The 15,935-nt window shown below is 44.0% G+C and overlaps 1 protein-coding gene across 3 annotated transcripts in view; it reads left to right on the top strand.

The window, feature by feature from the left end:
• LOC106582704 (protein kinase C and casein kinase substrate in neurons protein 1) overlaps positions 1 to 13,398 on the top strand; it is a 69,654-nt gene extending 56,256 nt beyond the window's left edge. For 2 of the 3 annotated variants that reach the window (XM_014166029.2, XM_014166028.2), the window contains exons 4-10: positions 7,252 to 7,487; positions 7,673 to 7,828; positions 8,831 to 9,006; positions 9,128 to 9,248; positions 9,435 to 9,565; positions 10,659 to 10,867; positions 11,543 to 13,398. In XM_014166029.2, coding sequence (XP_014021504.1) covers positions 7,252 to 7,487; positions 7,673 to 7,828; positions 8,831 to 9,006; positions 9,128 to 9,248; positions 9,435 to 9,565; positions 10,659 to 10,867; positions 11,543 to 11,652 — 1,139 coding nt within the window. In that variant the 3' untranslated portion in view covers positions 11,653 to 13,398. Of the gene's footprint in view, positions 1 to 7,251; positions 7,488 to 7,672; positions 7,829 to 8,830; positions 9,007 to 9,127; positions 9,249 to 9,434; positions 9,566 to 10,658; positions 10,868 to 11,223; positions 11,284 to 11,542 lie in introns of all 3 variants that reach the window. The other variant, XM_045705328.1, reaches the window with a different exon arrangement.
• The last annotated feature ends 2,537 nt before the right edge of the window (positions 13,399 to 15,935 follow it).

Below are 15,935 nucleotides of genomic sequence, written 5' to 3'. Positions count from 1 at the left end.
AAGACCTCTATGTCAGGCGGTGTCAGAGGAAGGCCCAACTCCAGCCACCCAAGCCATAGACTGTTCACTCTGCTCCTGTCCGGAAAACAGTAGCAGAGCATAGAAGCAACAGCTTCTACCCCCAAGCTATATGACAAGATTATTAATTTAATGGCTACCCGGACTATCTGTAGTGACTCTTTGCACACTAACAAGGCTATACACTCAGGGGCCAGTGTAAAAGACGTGCTACACGGTCTCCTCTTCCTAGTATCCTGATGGCCAATGTCCAATCACTGGAAAATAAAAGTTGTGAACTCAGAGCAAGGCTTCAATCGCAGAGGGACATCAGGGAATGCTGTGTTTTTGTTTTTACAGAGACGTGGGTTATAGACGAAACACTTGACTCTGCTAATCAACCAGATGCCGTTTCCATTTTCCATATTGATCAAACGGCAGCTACAGGTAAGGGCTCCCGAGTGGCGCAGCGGCCTAAGGCACTGCATCTCAGTGCTAGAGGTGTCACTGCAGACACCCTGGTTCGAATCCAGGCTGTATCACAACCGGCTGTGATTGGGGGTCCTATAGGGCGGCGCACAATTGGCCCAGTGTCGTCCAGATTTGGCCGCTGTAGGCCGTCATTGTAGATAAGAATTTGTTCTTAACTGACTAGTTAAATAAAGGCAAAACAATAATAGAAATGTTAAAAATTACTAGACAATTTTAAATATATAATAAACTAGGGGGAGGGGTGTGTTTCGTCATCAACAATTCCTGGTGTACTGAAGTTGAAAACATCTCGAGCTCCTGTTCACTCGACCTGGGAGTTTCTGATGCTAAAATGCAGACCCCACCATATGCCAAAGGAATTCACGTGTGCTATTATCACAGCTGTGTACATACTGCCACAAGCGAACGCAGCACTCAGCAAATTGTACAAGATCATTAGTCAGCAAGAATCCTCTCACCTGGAAGCAGTCTTTATTGTCGTGGGTGACTTTAACCAAGCACCGTTAAAAAAATGATTCTCCAATATATCAACACTTATTCTGCCCCACAAGAAAAAAACGTGCTGGACCACGTACTGTATATGCAAACATCTGTGACACGTACAAAGCCATCCCCCGCCCCAACTTCGGCCAATCAGATCACGTCTCTCTGTCCCTACTCTCCTCCTACAAGCAGCAACTCAAGAGGGAGCCACCAACACAGAGAATAGTATGGCGCTGGACAAAGGATGCAGACTCAATGTTGTAGGACTGTTCTGAGAATACTGTTTGGAATATGTTCAAAGATTCCTCCACCCAGGACTCATCCATCAACATTCAGGACTATACATTTTCAGTCACAGGCTTCATTAGGAAATGTGTTGATGATGTTGTACCCACAATAACAGTCCAGACATACCCCAACCAAAAACCCTGGACAAACGGCGATATCCATTCCATGCTGAGAGCCCGTACTGCAGCATTCAATGTCAGCAGAATGAACCCCGATGACTCTGTGGTGCGCAACGTGTACAAGGCAAGCAGGTAAATCCATTAGGGACGCAAAAAGAGAATACAGACTCAAACTTGAATTGATGTTCGACAACTCAGACTCGCGACGCATGTGGCAAGGACCACAGATTATCACAGACTACAAAGGTAAATCCAGCTTTGTGGTGCCCACCGAAGCCTCCCTCCCAAACGAGCTTAACATATCTATGCTCATTTCAAGGCAGACAATACAGAGGCATGTTGGAAGACTGTCTCTGCTCCGAGCTATCAAGTGCTTTCGCTCTGAGACTGATGTGAGGAAAACTCTTAAAAGAGTGAATACTCACCAAACCGCCGGCCCAGGTGGCATCCCTGGCCACGTCCAGTGTGTGCTGACCAGCTGGCGGGCATCTTCTCTGACATCTTCAACCTGTCCCAGGCTGAAATCCCCACCTGCCTTCAAGGAGAACACCATCCCAGAGCCCAAGAAAAGATGACATGCCCAAATGACTATCCCCCTGTCACACTCACCCCGGTCAACATGAAGTGCTTTGAGGGCTGGTCATAGTCCACACACTGGACCCACTCCAATTTGCCTACCGCTCTAACAGATCCATGGAACATGACATTTACAACACTATTTCCACAGCCATAACACATCTGGACAAGATTAACACCTATGTGAGAATGCTGTTCATTGACCACCTTTCAGCATTTCCTCCAAGCTCGACACCAAGCTCACAGCCCTGGGTCTGGACACCACCCTCTGCAACTGGAACCTGGACTTCCTGAACGGCAGACCACAGGCTGTGAGGATTGGCAACAGCACCTCCTCCACACTGACTCTTAACACATGGACCCCCAGTGGTGTCCTCAGCCCTCTACTGTACTCTCTGTTCACCCATGACTGCATGGCTTTGCACGACACCAACTCCATCATCAAGTTTGCTGACGACACCACAGTTGAAGGCCAGATAACCAACAACAATGAGTCAGCCAATAGGAAGGAAGTAAGTGAACTGGCAATGTGGTGCTAGGTCAACAACTTCTCCCTCAACGTCAAATTAAGCAAAGGAGTTAATTCTTGAATTCAAGAAGCAGAGGATAGAACATTCCCAGCTCCGCATCAATGGGACTGCAGTAGAGAGAGTCAGCAGTTTTCATAAGTTCCTCGGCACATCACCGAGAACTTGACATGGACCAACAACACCACCACTCTTGTCAAGAGGGCGCAACAGCATCTCTACCTCCTAAGGCAGTTGAAGAAATTGGCCATGCCACCCCGGGTCCTCCAAATACTACAGCTGCACCACCGAGAGCATCCTGGTAGGTTGCCTCACGGCCTGGTACAGGAATTGCTCTGTCCACGACCTCAAGGCCCTCCAGTGGCTGGTGAAGATGGCCCAGTACATCACTGGAACCATGTTCCCACCCATCCAGGACATCTACTCGAAACAGTGCCTGAGGAAGGCCCGCAGCATCATCAAGGACCCCTACACACCCCAGCCACAAGCTGTTCAATTCCTTACCGTCAGGGAAATTGTATCGGAGCATGAGTTCTGATACCAACAGACTCAGAGACAGTTTTTATCTACAAGCCATGAGACTGCTGAACACTTGAACTGGACTGACCACCTGCTCTGAATCTCCACACTTTAGCACATACCCACACAGACACACACACAGACACACACACACACACACACACACACACACACACACACACACACACACACACACACACACACACACACACACACACACACACACACACACACACACACACACACACACACACACACACACACACATCACAACTGCTGCTACCAGACTTGTCCCCCAATCCTCCCTTCCCCAAAACATGTGTATATAATGGACTATAAATTGTGCCGTCCTGTATTATGCTTATGTTAACATGTTTATTTTATTCTACTGAGAAATGTACATTTACTTTATGTTTGTATTCTTATCTTTTATTATTTATTATTGTTGTTGCTTTGTCGAGAAGGAACCTGTAAATAATCACTTCGTTGGACGGGAGTACCATGTGTATCCCATACATACGACTAATAAAACACTCTCACGCAAAACCCACACACATTCACATACACTACACGTGTACACACACACACACATAACACAAACTCTCATACCAACACACCACAAACACACACACGGATACCGACACAACACAAACAAACAGAGACAACTACACGCGCACACACGTTTACACTCATAATATGCTGCTGCTACTCTGTTCTTTATTTTATTCTTATTATTGTCTATCCTGATGCCTCGTCACTTTACCTTGCCTTCATGTACATACAGTATCTACCTCAAATACCTCATTCCCTTGCGCATTGATCTGGTACTGATACTCCCTGTATATAGCTCCACATTGATCTGGTACTGGTACTCCCTGTATATAGCTCCACATTGATCTGGTACTGGTACTCCCTGTATATAGCTCCACATTGATCTGGTACTTCCTGTATATAGCTCCACATTGATCTGGTACTCCCTGTATATAGCTCCACATTGATCTGGTACTGATACTCCCTGTATATAGCTCCACATTGATCTGGTACTGATACTCCCCGTATATAGCTGCACATTGATCTGGTACTGATACTCCCTGTATATAGCTGCACATTGATCTGGTACTGGTACTCCCTGTATATAGCTCCACATTGATCTGGTACTGGTACTCCCTGTATATAGCTCCACATTGATCTGGTACTTCCTGTATATAGCTCCACATTGATCTGGTACTTCCTGTATATAGCTCCATTCTTGGGTATTTTATTCATCTTATGTTACTATTTTTCTTTGTATTATTATTTGTTAACTCTGACTCACTGGGACAGGTACGTAAGCAAGCATTTCACAGTAAAGTCTACACCTGTTGTATTCGTCACTTGACAAAATAAAATGTGACCTTCGTCCAGCGTTTGTAGGCCTGAGGTAGAGTCTGTACAGATGAGTGTGCTTGGTGATCTACTCTCTTCTACACAGGTTAGGGCTAAGATACAGGTCAATGAGTTCAGAGGTGAATACCAAAGGTTATTTGTTAGTCTTTTTTTCTTGGTGAACTCTATGGTATATAGAAGGCTGCTGAGAAGGTGTGTTGAGGCGTGGTATTGTGACTTTTCATACCCTGCTGTCAACAGTCCTACCGCCTCTTTACCCACTCCTTCCCGAATCATCTACAGTAGGCTAAAATCGGCTTTTACTGGTCCAACCTACAGAATAAACCAACAGCCCACTTCAACTGCAGTAACATTCTCAGTAACGGCTACAGACATATATTTGTCTTACTATGACTGTTTATGTTGTTGTTCATCTTCTGTAATTGAATGCACTGACTGTACTAACTATTATTATTCATTAATGAGCTCCGCCCCCAAACAAGTACAAATCTGGTCAGCCCGGACCAGACCAAATCTGAACGAGACACAGACGTCTACGCTATGTTTCACAAGTTTGAACAGCACAGTACAGCATGGCACAGTTCAGTACAGTAGAGCACAGTAGAGTACAGCATGGTACGGTACATTTTATTCAGTAGAGTACAGTACGGTACAGTAGAGTTTAATTTGATAGAGTACAGTACGGCACAGTACAGTGTATTTCAGTAGAGTACGGTACAGTACAGTGTATTTCAGTAGAGTACAGTAGTGTACAGTTGAGTACAATACAGTACTTTAAAGTATGGTACAATACAGTACATTATACTGTACTATGCTCTTCTGTACTGAGCTGTACTGAACTTTACTTTACTTTTCTTTGTTTACTGTACTCTGCTGTGCTGTACTGTATTGTACTATACTATATTTTTTACTGTAGGGGGAAAGTGGGGTAAGTTGAGCCAAAAGGTTAATTGAGCCACCCCTTGTTTCTCGGAAACCATACACAAAATGAATAATGTGCCCAAATGTTTAGGAAGAGGTCATCACTTCATGGAGTCTGTGAAGGAAGAAACAAGTGGTAAGCAAGTTAGGTCCACAAAAAGTATTTTCACAAAGTCGAATTAATGTATTATGTTATAGGTTTTACGATGCTTGTATCTAAACCAAAGTAGATCGTTTTGAGATTGCTTTGTGCTAGGTTTAGAACCAACAATGGACTTGCGTCCTTGTATTTGTGTGGGCTAATATAATCAAAATGTTAACCTTGGGGTAAGATGAGCCAATGGCCACCATACTCCATACAAATGATTATTATATTTTGTCAGTTTTATTCACATGCATCATGTTTTTGCAATGTGTCATGCATATGAACTCAAGATAGTGTATTTTTATTGTTACAGAGCAGACATCATGTCCAGTGTATGCAAACGTAAAACAAGCAGAGGTCTAGCCCGACTAAAGGTTCTTAAGAGAGCAGCCAAGGAAGTGAGAGACAGAGGGCTCTACATGGAACCCAAAAGTGTTCTATGTGGAACCAAAAAAGGGTTATTCAAAAGGTTCTCCTATGGGGACAGCTGAAGAACCATTTTAGGTTCTAGATAGCACCTTGTTGTAGCTTCTCTTTCTCACAGGAACATGTTTGTTTTCTTTGTTTTTGTCAGTGTACCTCTTCAGTGTCCTTCAGTCTATTTTTCATCCCTTGCTGCTGCTTAAATTGACTTATTCCCTTCTCTCACTTCCTTGGCTGTTCTTTCAAGAACCTCAAGGGGTCTTGACTCGTAACTGCCGGAGTACCGTTTTGGAACCCTTTTCTTTGAAGAATGCATGATAGAGTAGCGGAGGCACACAAGGTCTTAGCTGATGACATGGAGTCTGAGCTTGCTAAACATATCAAGAACCCCGCAGACCAGTTTTCATGGGCTTAGTAGCTTCAAATGCAGAGAACTTGCCTACGAATTGGCAAATCGAAGGGTAATTAATATTGAAAAGAGGGATCTATATCTGAATGTAGGCATACATTAAAGATATGCAATATACCACACCCATATTCCATGAATTTAACTTTACCTACCAACACCATCACCCACTGTCACATGACACTATCAACCACATACTCCTCTCTCCTCTACTGTACTGTAGTGTGCTGTACTGTGCTTTCCAAACTTGGGAAACATAGATTTCTATGATTGGTTCAGATTTGGTCCGGACCGACCAAAGCTGAACCAATCATAGATGTCTATGTTTGGGCTAAATATAGGCCAGTCCGGACCGGACGTCTGTGGATGTTGAAATCAAGGCCACTCCAGACCGGACCAAATTTGGACCAAACATAGATGTCTATAATTGGTTCAGAAATCAAGGCCGGTCCGGACCACAACAAAAACAGACCAAAAAAAGATGTCCGGACAGGACCAAAAAAAGACATCGAAACAACGTCGGCATTAGTCTGTGCTTAGTGGGTGCAGGCTATTTTTAAGCAATAAGGTCTGGGGGAGTGTGGTATATGGCCAATATAACACAGATAAGGGCTGTTCTTAGGCACATATGTCACAAACCTCCGAGGTGCCTTATTGCTATTATAAACTGGTTACCAATCGTAATTAGAGCAGTAAAAATAAATAAATGCTGTGTCATACCCAGGGTATACGATCTGATATACTGTACCACGGCTATCAGCCAATCAGCATTCAAGGCTCGAACCACCCATTTTAGAATTTATAATAAACTCTTTCTAATTTTGTCAGTACCGTAAACGCAATGTGCGGGATCTTCTTTTCTCTAGACAGTTTTGCCATGGAATAAAACTGCTATTAGTCATGAAGTAATACTGGAGTAATCTGTTTCTAAAATTGTTAATGGACCTCCCCCTTCTCCCTCTCCCTCAGGACCCCAGTACGGCAGTGTGGAGAGGGCCTGGGTGGCAGTGATGACAGAGGCTGAGAAGGTGAGTGAACTGCACCAGGATGTGAAGAACAGCCTGGTCAACAATGACTTTGAGAAGGTGAAGAACTGGCAGAAGGACTCCTACCACAAGCAGATGATGGGAGGCTTCAAGGAAACCAAAGAGGCAGAGGAGGGCTTCAAGAAGGCCCAGAAACCATGGGCCAAGAAGCTCAAGGAGGTGAGGGGCAACCACCTGAACTACACTTAGAATGATATAATGTTTTCCCCAAATTGAGTTTTGACGTCGAGTTCCGGATCAGAACATGCACCACGCTCTGCTGTAACCTTGAAGTCGTTTGCATTGAAATGATGTCCCCAAAGGGTTCATGTCCTTCTAAAATATACCATTTCTTCTCTCCTTAGCTTGAGACTGCCAAGAAGACGTATCACCTGGCTTGTAAGGAGGAGAAGGTGGCATCGATCAGAGAGGCCAACAGCAAGGCAGACGCCTCATTCACGGCCGACCAGCAGAAGAAGCTCCTGGACAAGGTGGACAGGTGCAAGCAGGATTCTCAGAAGGTGAGCTACCCAGACCCCTACTACCCAGATCAGGGCGTAGGACTTACATCCACCAGCAAGGCATAGCAGTAGCACCCACCTGGCTGAGACACGACAGACATTTTATGCCGGAACACTGATTACCACACATCAGCTATCATCACAGTGAAGAGTCCTTTCTGCTAATCAGTATTCACACTGAGAGCTGCAATCAAGGCGAGTGGAGAGGAGAGAGTGAATCAAATCAACTCCAGCTTTCAAACATTTACATTTAAGTCATTTAGGTCACACACCACAGAGCTTATTCCTGCAGTTGCCACCCTCCACTGCTCAATCCTCCTCTTCCTCCTCCTTATTTTTTATAAAAAAAATATTTTTATTTCACCTTTATATAACCAGGTAGGCCAGTTGAGAACAAGTTGTCATTAACAACTGCGACCTGGACCAAGATAAAGCAAAGCAGTGCGACAAAAAACAACAACACATGGGATAAACAGAAATACAGTCAATGTTAGTGAGGCCTCTCATCTCATTGCCATGACTAGTTCCAGGAGTATTTCTTGACCAGTTAAAGATCTACAGCCCAGAGAGGACCTATTTAGTAGTATAGTGGACTTTACTCTGCTGAGGCCACTGTGATGATGTCACAGCCTTGCTACCCCTTGACCCCCTCAAACCATTACACATGTTCAATAATACTGTCTTAGAACTAGAGAGGACCACTAACCTTCATTCAACCTTGGTCAAAATCAATCACCACCACTTCTCAGTAACCTCAAGCCTCTAAAGACCTTGCTATGCAGAGGCTAGAACGATCTAACTGAATAGAAAAAGAAAAGTCACTGCGATGTGTAGAATATTGACATTAAAATACCCCTTATGAAAGGTCCCTGGCACATTAAAATACAACAAATATTAAGCCCACTTTGTTTGGCCCCCGGACCCTCAGCTCTGAACTGTACAGCCAGTGTGTTGTTTATCCCTTACACGTTATTAACATACTGTGTGATCTTCCCCATGCAGGCTAAGGAGAAGTATGAGAAGACTCTGGATGAGCTGAGGAACTGTACGCCCCAGTACATGGAGAACATGGAGACAGTGTTTGACACGTGTCAGCAGTTTGAGGATAAGAGACTGCGGTTCCTCAAGGAGGTGCTGTTGGACATCAAACGACACCTCAACCTCACCGAGAACCAAAGGTAGGGCCATACTTACACACACCTTGGCCCACCACCTGGGCACCACCATAATAGTACACTGAGTCAAGATGAATGTGTCAGAACAGAGGTGTAACTGCTGTCTATCTCTGTCTGTCTTCAGCTACGCCACAGTGTACAGGGACCTGGAGCGCACCATCACCTCTGCCAACGCACAGGAGGACCTGAAATGGTTCAGCAACAACCACGGCCCTGGCATGCATATGAACTGGCCCCAGTTTGAGGTGCACAACCACCGCTTCCCAGTTAGCCTCACAATACATGTGTTTAATTGATCGTTTTTAACTCATGGTATGAATTCATTTTAATTCACTTCCCCCATTGACTGAATAGGAACAACCAGGCTTTGACTGGTAACTATGGCTTGCTCCCTGTCTTCCGTCCTTCCTTTCTTCCGTCCTTCCTTCCAGGAGTACAACCCAGAGATCACTCACATGATCAACAAACGAGAGAAGTCAAAGAAAGGGGCAGACGGTATCATGCTGACCAACGTGACAGCGGCACCGGACTATGTGGCTGCACCGGCTAGAGACAGGGGCAGGTAGGTCTCACAGACACCTCCACCACTATGGTTACCTTCTGTAGTAGAACAGACATGCCTCTCTAACATGTAGAATAACTGTGAGTGTCATCACAGAGACCATTTAAATTTTTTACCAATTCTAACAGCAGAATATATCTCAAAACATCTCTTTTTACAATGTGCAGTATGTCAGTGATGTAATTGGCACTTTGCAATAGTAAGCAAGTAAGTCTTGGACAAGTAAGCTTTGTCCGAGCCAGAATGGCCCATAGGTGCAATAGGGAATTGTGCAATAGGCAATGTATGAATTCTGTGTATGAGATGTGTATTAGCCTTCCCTGTAGCTCAGTTGGTAGAGCATGGTGTTTGCAACGCCAGGGTTGTGGGTTCGATTCCCACGGGGGGCCAGCACAGAAAAAGAAATGTATGAAATGTATGCATTCACTACTGTAAGTCGCTCTGGATAAGAGCGTCTGCTAAATGAAAAAAAAAAAAAAAAAAAAAAAATGTTATATCTGTTGTTTGCTCAAGACCATTTCCCCACGTATTGGATGGGGGCTATAACATTTATCTTGTCTTGTCTTATCGGATGTCCTTGCGATAGCAGCAATGATTCATGTGGATGTAAAGTTAACGGTTCATAAATACAAAGCACGCAATGTCATCGCAAGCTATAGTATCATTAACTCGATGTGAAATGTCACAGTTGAGTTTGGTAATATCTCCCACGAGGGCTGTTTAGTGGCCAGAAGATGATGTCACCCCAGTTGTTTTTGCATTGTCAGTGTGATCATAGCAGAACAGAGAAGCGGGGGTGTATTCTGTTGCATGTTTTCTCGTGCTGGGTCAACATGAACGTGCGAGAGGTCAGCTCTTAAAGGACAATGGAAGTGAAACATCCAGTTTGTGTCTCCAGTTCACTCACCTTGGTTCGACTGGAAGGTAGCAACAGCCCTTTCTCCTCTGTGCTGGTCACATGATGACCATGAGGATGGATAGTGATCCTAGTTACTGGAGGAAACTTGTGGAAACTTGTGGTCAACGGTTCTGCAACTAGACAATGATGATGATGATGATGGCCCATGACGTTGAAACGTCTCCTCCTCCACAGTGTGAGCAGCTCTGATAAGAACCAGGCCTACTCCTCCCAGGACCAGTCGGCAGAGTGGTCAGACGATGAGCAGGCCGCGCCAAACTCCGGCTCAGACACCAATGGGGGTGGGGGCAACCCCTTTGAGGAGGAGTCAGCGAAGGGTGTGCGGGTGAGGGCGCTGTACGACTATGACGGGCAGGAACAGGACGAACTCACCTTTAAAGCAGGTGAGAATCCCAACGAGAACTAACAACTCTATTTGGTTGTTTGGTTGTAATTCTGTGTTTATTGTGATGTTGTCATGTCTATCTTTTTCAAATGTGATGCCACAAACCAATTTCCCATTTGGGACAGTAAAGTTACTACTACGACTACATTTTAGAAACAGAGTCTGTTGGTTGGTTACTGTAAGAAAGACACTAAATTGTGCCCTGAACATTTCAATTATATTATATTATATTTGTTTTGTTATTTATTTTATATACGATATAAACCAAATAATCTAACTTACGCACAGGTACAAGGTTTCCAGAGATAAAAAGGAAGTTATTTTTTGTCTCATTACATTTTTCATCCCAAAAAGACAACAAACAATAGCAACACCCACGGCCCTGGCATGCATATGAACTGGCACCAGTTTGAGGTACAGTTTGCAAAAAGTCAACAACATACACATCTCAGATTTAACCCAGATTTCAACCAAAAATCAACAACAGAGTTTCAAGGTTTGGTTGATTTCAAATAGAATTGTAATTGAATTCATGTTTTTGTTGATAACTCAATCAAATTTCAATCCAAAATTGTACAGTATGTCAATATGTCTTTTTCTACCTTCCCTTCCTCTCCCTCCTTCTCTCTCGCTTTTTCTCTTTCTCTCTCTCTCTCTCTTTCCTGTCTCACAGGAGATGAGCTGACTAAACTAGAAGACGAGGATGAGCAGGGTTGGTGTAAAGGCCGGTTGGACAGTGGCCAGCTGGGCTTGTATCCTGCTAATTACGTGGAGCCTGTCTAGCTGCTTGTGTACGTGGAGGACACTGCCCCATTGGTTAGTCACCCAGACTGAACCGTCTGATCATACTGCACATTACCAGAGACTTCAAAGCAATGCTTCCCCATCCCTCCTCTCTACCTGAGCAACCAACACACAGACTGAGCAGTCTTTATTTAAACACTCCCCTGGGACCCACATCAGACAAAGACAGTACCAACACACATCAACCACAACACTGGGCTTGGGACCATGGTCAAACCACGTCAGTATATGTGTACCAACAACAAACACCACAATCCAGAAGTGCAGGAAAATAATTCAGCATTTTTGTGTAGCTGTGTTCTATTCCAATGTTGTGCAGTGGTTATGATGACATTTACATGGCAGAAAGTACATTCCCTCATAACATATGATATGGTTTAGTCCATGATGCTTGCATAGCCAGAATGAGCTATGCGCTGTGGATTGTAAATATGTGCTGACGGGGCTGTCATTCCATGTAAGGTTCTAAAAGTCCCCCTGTGAAATAGCAGCAGCAGCAACTGTATGACATTAATGACATTTAGCTGCAGGATCACTGACAAATCACTGTTGAGCAGAGCACAGCAGTACTACGCTGTTGAGCCTTGTTCAGTGTAATGGCATAGAACAGTGTTTCTCTACCCTCGTTGTACCAGAGACTGGCAAGCTATGGTTCTCCTCTTTGGATGACTGTTTAGTTGAAAAGCTTCTCTCAAGATCAGACGATGTTGGTGTCAGACAGATGAGGGACCACTCAGTAACGTCTCAGGGGCCGGTGCCAGACCATGGACCGAGGGTTGAAGAAACACTGGTATAGGACATATTCTTTCCCTAAAGCAGCATCGAGTTAATGTACTTGTAGTACCTCCGATCATACCATGTTGATCATGTGCTTGTAATTTCCTGACCCCACTGCTTTCTGGACTCATCACTTTGTTGTTTTCTTTTGTCTTAAAGTGCAAGCTGTGTTCATTGAGAAATATGAAAATGATGCTTTATTGTTTTGATTTCTTTTGTCTTTTTTTTCTTTAGCATGTATTGGGTTTGGGTAGTGCATTCCTCAGCCTATACGAGGCCTCCACAAGGGTTCATCGCAATTATAACATTGACCCAACTCCACTAATGGGTTAAACGGTTTGTCATCAGAAATGAACTGTCGCCGACCAAATTAAAGGAGACAAAGACATTTAGGAATATGAGAGAATCCTGGGAATTCACTGTATCGATGACACATTTATAGTAACAAACTAACGAGAGCCCCACTGCCCCATGTGAGATACTAGATTCTATCCATAGATATAAAACACATGCATTTTTTTATGAATGAAAATGAGTCACCCTAACTGTATCCCAGCTCAGTCTCTGTCTCTCTCCACCTTGCTGTTCCTGATCTAACGGTCATTGCATACTAGATCACAATAAGCTGTTAAATACTACTGAAAGTGAGCTTCCTGTACATGTTCACCAAATTATTCCTTCTTTTTAGTTTATGTTTTTATCCTGTCAGTTGAATCCTTAATCCTTAATATCATTTTAGAAACTGATGCCAATGATTTGTGTCTCTTAACTGGAAAAATTGAGACTTATCCAAATAATGAGGATAACTTGAATCTATACAACTGAACTAATGAACTACTGAACTAATGAATCAAAGAGAATCTGCAGCGGAGATAATACCTATAAAATGTGTGACTGTTATTATATATATATATACTGCTAAAAAAAATAAAGGGAACACTAAAATAACACATCCTAGATCTGAATGAATGAAATAATCTTATAAAATTATTTTTTCTTTACATAGTTGAATGTGCTGACAACAAAATCACACAAAAATAATCAATGGAAATCCAATTTATCAACCCATGGAGGTCTGGATTTGGAGTCACACTCAAAATGAAATTGGAAAACCATACTACAGGCTGATCCAACTTTGATGTAATGTCCTTAAAACAAGTCAAAATGAGGCTCAGTAGTGTGTGTGGCCTCCACGTGCCTGTATGACCTCCCTACAACGCCTGGGCATGCTCCTGATGAGGTGGCGGATGGTCTCCTGAGGGATCTCCTCCCAGACCTGGACGAAAGCATCCGCCAATCCTGGACAGTCTATGGTGCAACGTGGCGTTGGTGGATGGAGCGAGACATGATGTCCCAGATGTGCTCAATTGGATTCAGGTCTGGGGAACGGGCGGGCCAGTCCATAGCATCAATGCCTTCCTCTTGTAGGAACTGCTGACACACTCCAGCCACATGAGGTCTAGCATTGTCTTGCATTAGGAGGAACCCAGGGCCAACCACACCAGCATATGGTCTCACAAGGGGTCTGAGGATCTCATCTCGGTACCTAATGGCAGTCAGGCTACCTCTGGTGAGCACATGGAGGGCTGTGCGGCCCCCCAAAGAAATGCCACCCCACACCATGACTGACCCACCGCCAAACCGGTCATGCTGGAGGATGTTGCAGGCAGCAGAACGTCCTCCACGGCGTCTCCAGACTGTCACGTCTGTCACATGTGCTCAGTGTGAACCTGCTTTCATCTGTGAAGAGCACAGGGCGCCAGTGGCGAATTTGCCAATCTTGGTGTTCTCTGGCAAATGCCAAACGTCCTGCACGGTGTTGGGCTGTAAGCACAACCCCCACCTGTGGACGTCGGGCCCTCATACCACCCTCATGGAGTCTGTTTCTGACCGTTTGAGCAGACACATGCACATTTGTGGCCTGCTGGAGGTCATTTTGCAGGGCTCTGGCAGTGCTCCTCCTGCTCCTCTTTGCACATAGGCGGAGGTAGCGGTCCTGCTGCTGGGTTGTTGCCCTCCTACGGCCTCCTCCACATCTCCTGATGTACTGGCCTGTCTCCTGGTAGCGCCTCCATGCTCTGGACACTACGCTGACAGACACAGCAAACCTTCTTGCCACAGCTCGCATTGATGTGCCATCCTGAATGAGCTGCACTACCTGAGCCACTTGTGTGGGTTGTAGACTCCGTCTCATGCTACCACTAGAGTGAAAGCACCGCCAGCATTCAAAAGTGACCAAAACATCAGCCAGGAAGCATAGGAACTGAGAAGTGGTCTGTGATTACCACCTGCAGAACCACTCCTTTATTGGGGGTGTCTTACTAATTGCCTATAATTTCCACCTGTTGTCTATTCCATTTGCACAACAGCATGTGAAATTTATTGTCAATCAGTGTTGCTTCCTAAGTGGACAGTTTGATTTCACAGAAGTGTGATTGACTTGGAGTTACATTGTGTTGTTTAAGTGTTCCCTTTATTTTTTTGAGCAGTATATATATATATATATGTGTGTATGTATATATGAAACAGTGTTAACCCTTTAAACACCAGGGATGTACTCTTAATGACAATGACGTGGGGAGAGAAAGCTACAGTACAAAGTACACTGTAAAGAAAGGCAGAAAGTGTAAAATATTGATGAGGAAACTGCATTTTCTGCTGCTAGAAGTTCATTTTGGAGATCTGGGATATAGCTACCGGGGGGACATTTTGGGACAGCACTTCCGATAGTGGGATAAAACATTTTAACCATCAGCTCTCTAAATGAAACCCAAGCCTAGCTAAATCAGTAAATACTTCACCTGAGCCACACCACCCATACCCACAACAGACACACACACTAACAGAGAGAGAAAGAGAGCATGTGTACACAGACACTGGCTCAGTGCATCTGGAAAGACCCAGTTCAATTACCACCAAGACACAACTAGTGTACATGCTCTTTTAAACTATTGTAGACTCCTTTAGCCAGTTCAACACACCAATAAAGTGCAGATAGTACACTATTGTCCATGTACCCAGCAAACACAATGCATTGTATCTAAATCAGAATGAGATTGTTTACAATACTGTTGTACACATGTAATCTAATTTGTATATGATTATGATGTAAAGTACAGTCATTTACATAATGACTATGGTGTTCACACAGAAATTCACGTGAAGCCGTGAAAGGATGGTGAATATGTAAAGATGTTTTAACCTTTTATTTGACCTTGTTTTGCATACAGTATGTAGGGGAACCGGTGGTTGTGGGAAAGCCCTAGTGGTCTAGAAGTCTGTCTGTTTAGAATAATAGTTCTGTAATCTTCAAATTGTAGTGCCTGTTCATCTGCATACAACAAAATAAAAGGCTTTATCAGAACATTGGAATGACTATTGTGATGATAGGTATATGCATTCTGTGGATAGAGGGGTGATATACACACATCCATAAAAAAAAAACGTTTTTTTGTACACTGCAAATTGACCATTTGATTACATTG

This window comes from Salmo salar, chromosome ssa22, assembly GCF_905237065.1.
Source record: "Salmo salar chromosome ssa22, Ssal_v3.1, whole genome shotgun sequence".
In the NCBI taxonomy this organism is placed as follows: Eukaryota; Metazoa; Chordata; class Actinopteri; order Salmoniformes; family Salmonidae; genus Salmo; species Salmo salar.
This window is presented reverse-complemented; position numbering and strand designations above follow the sequence as displayed.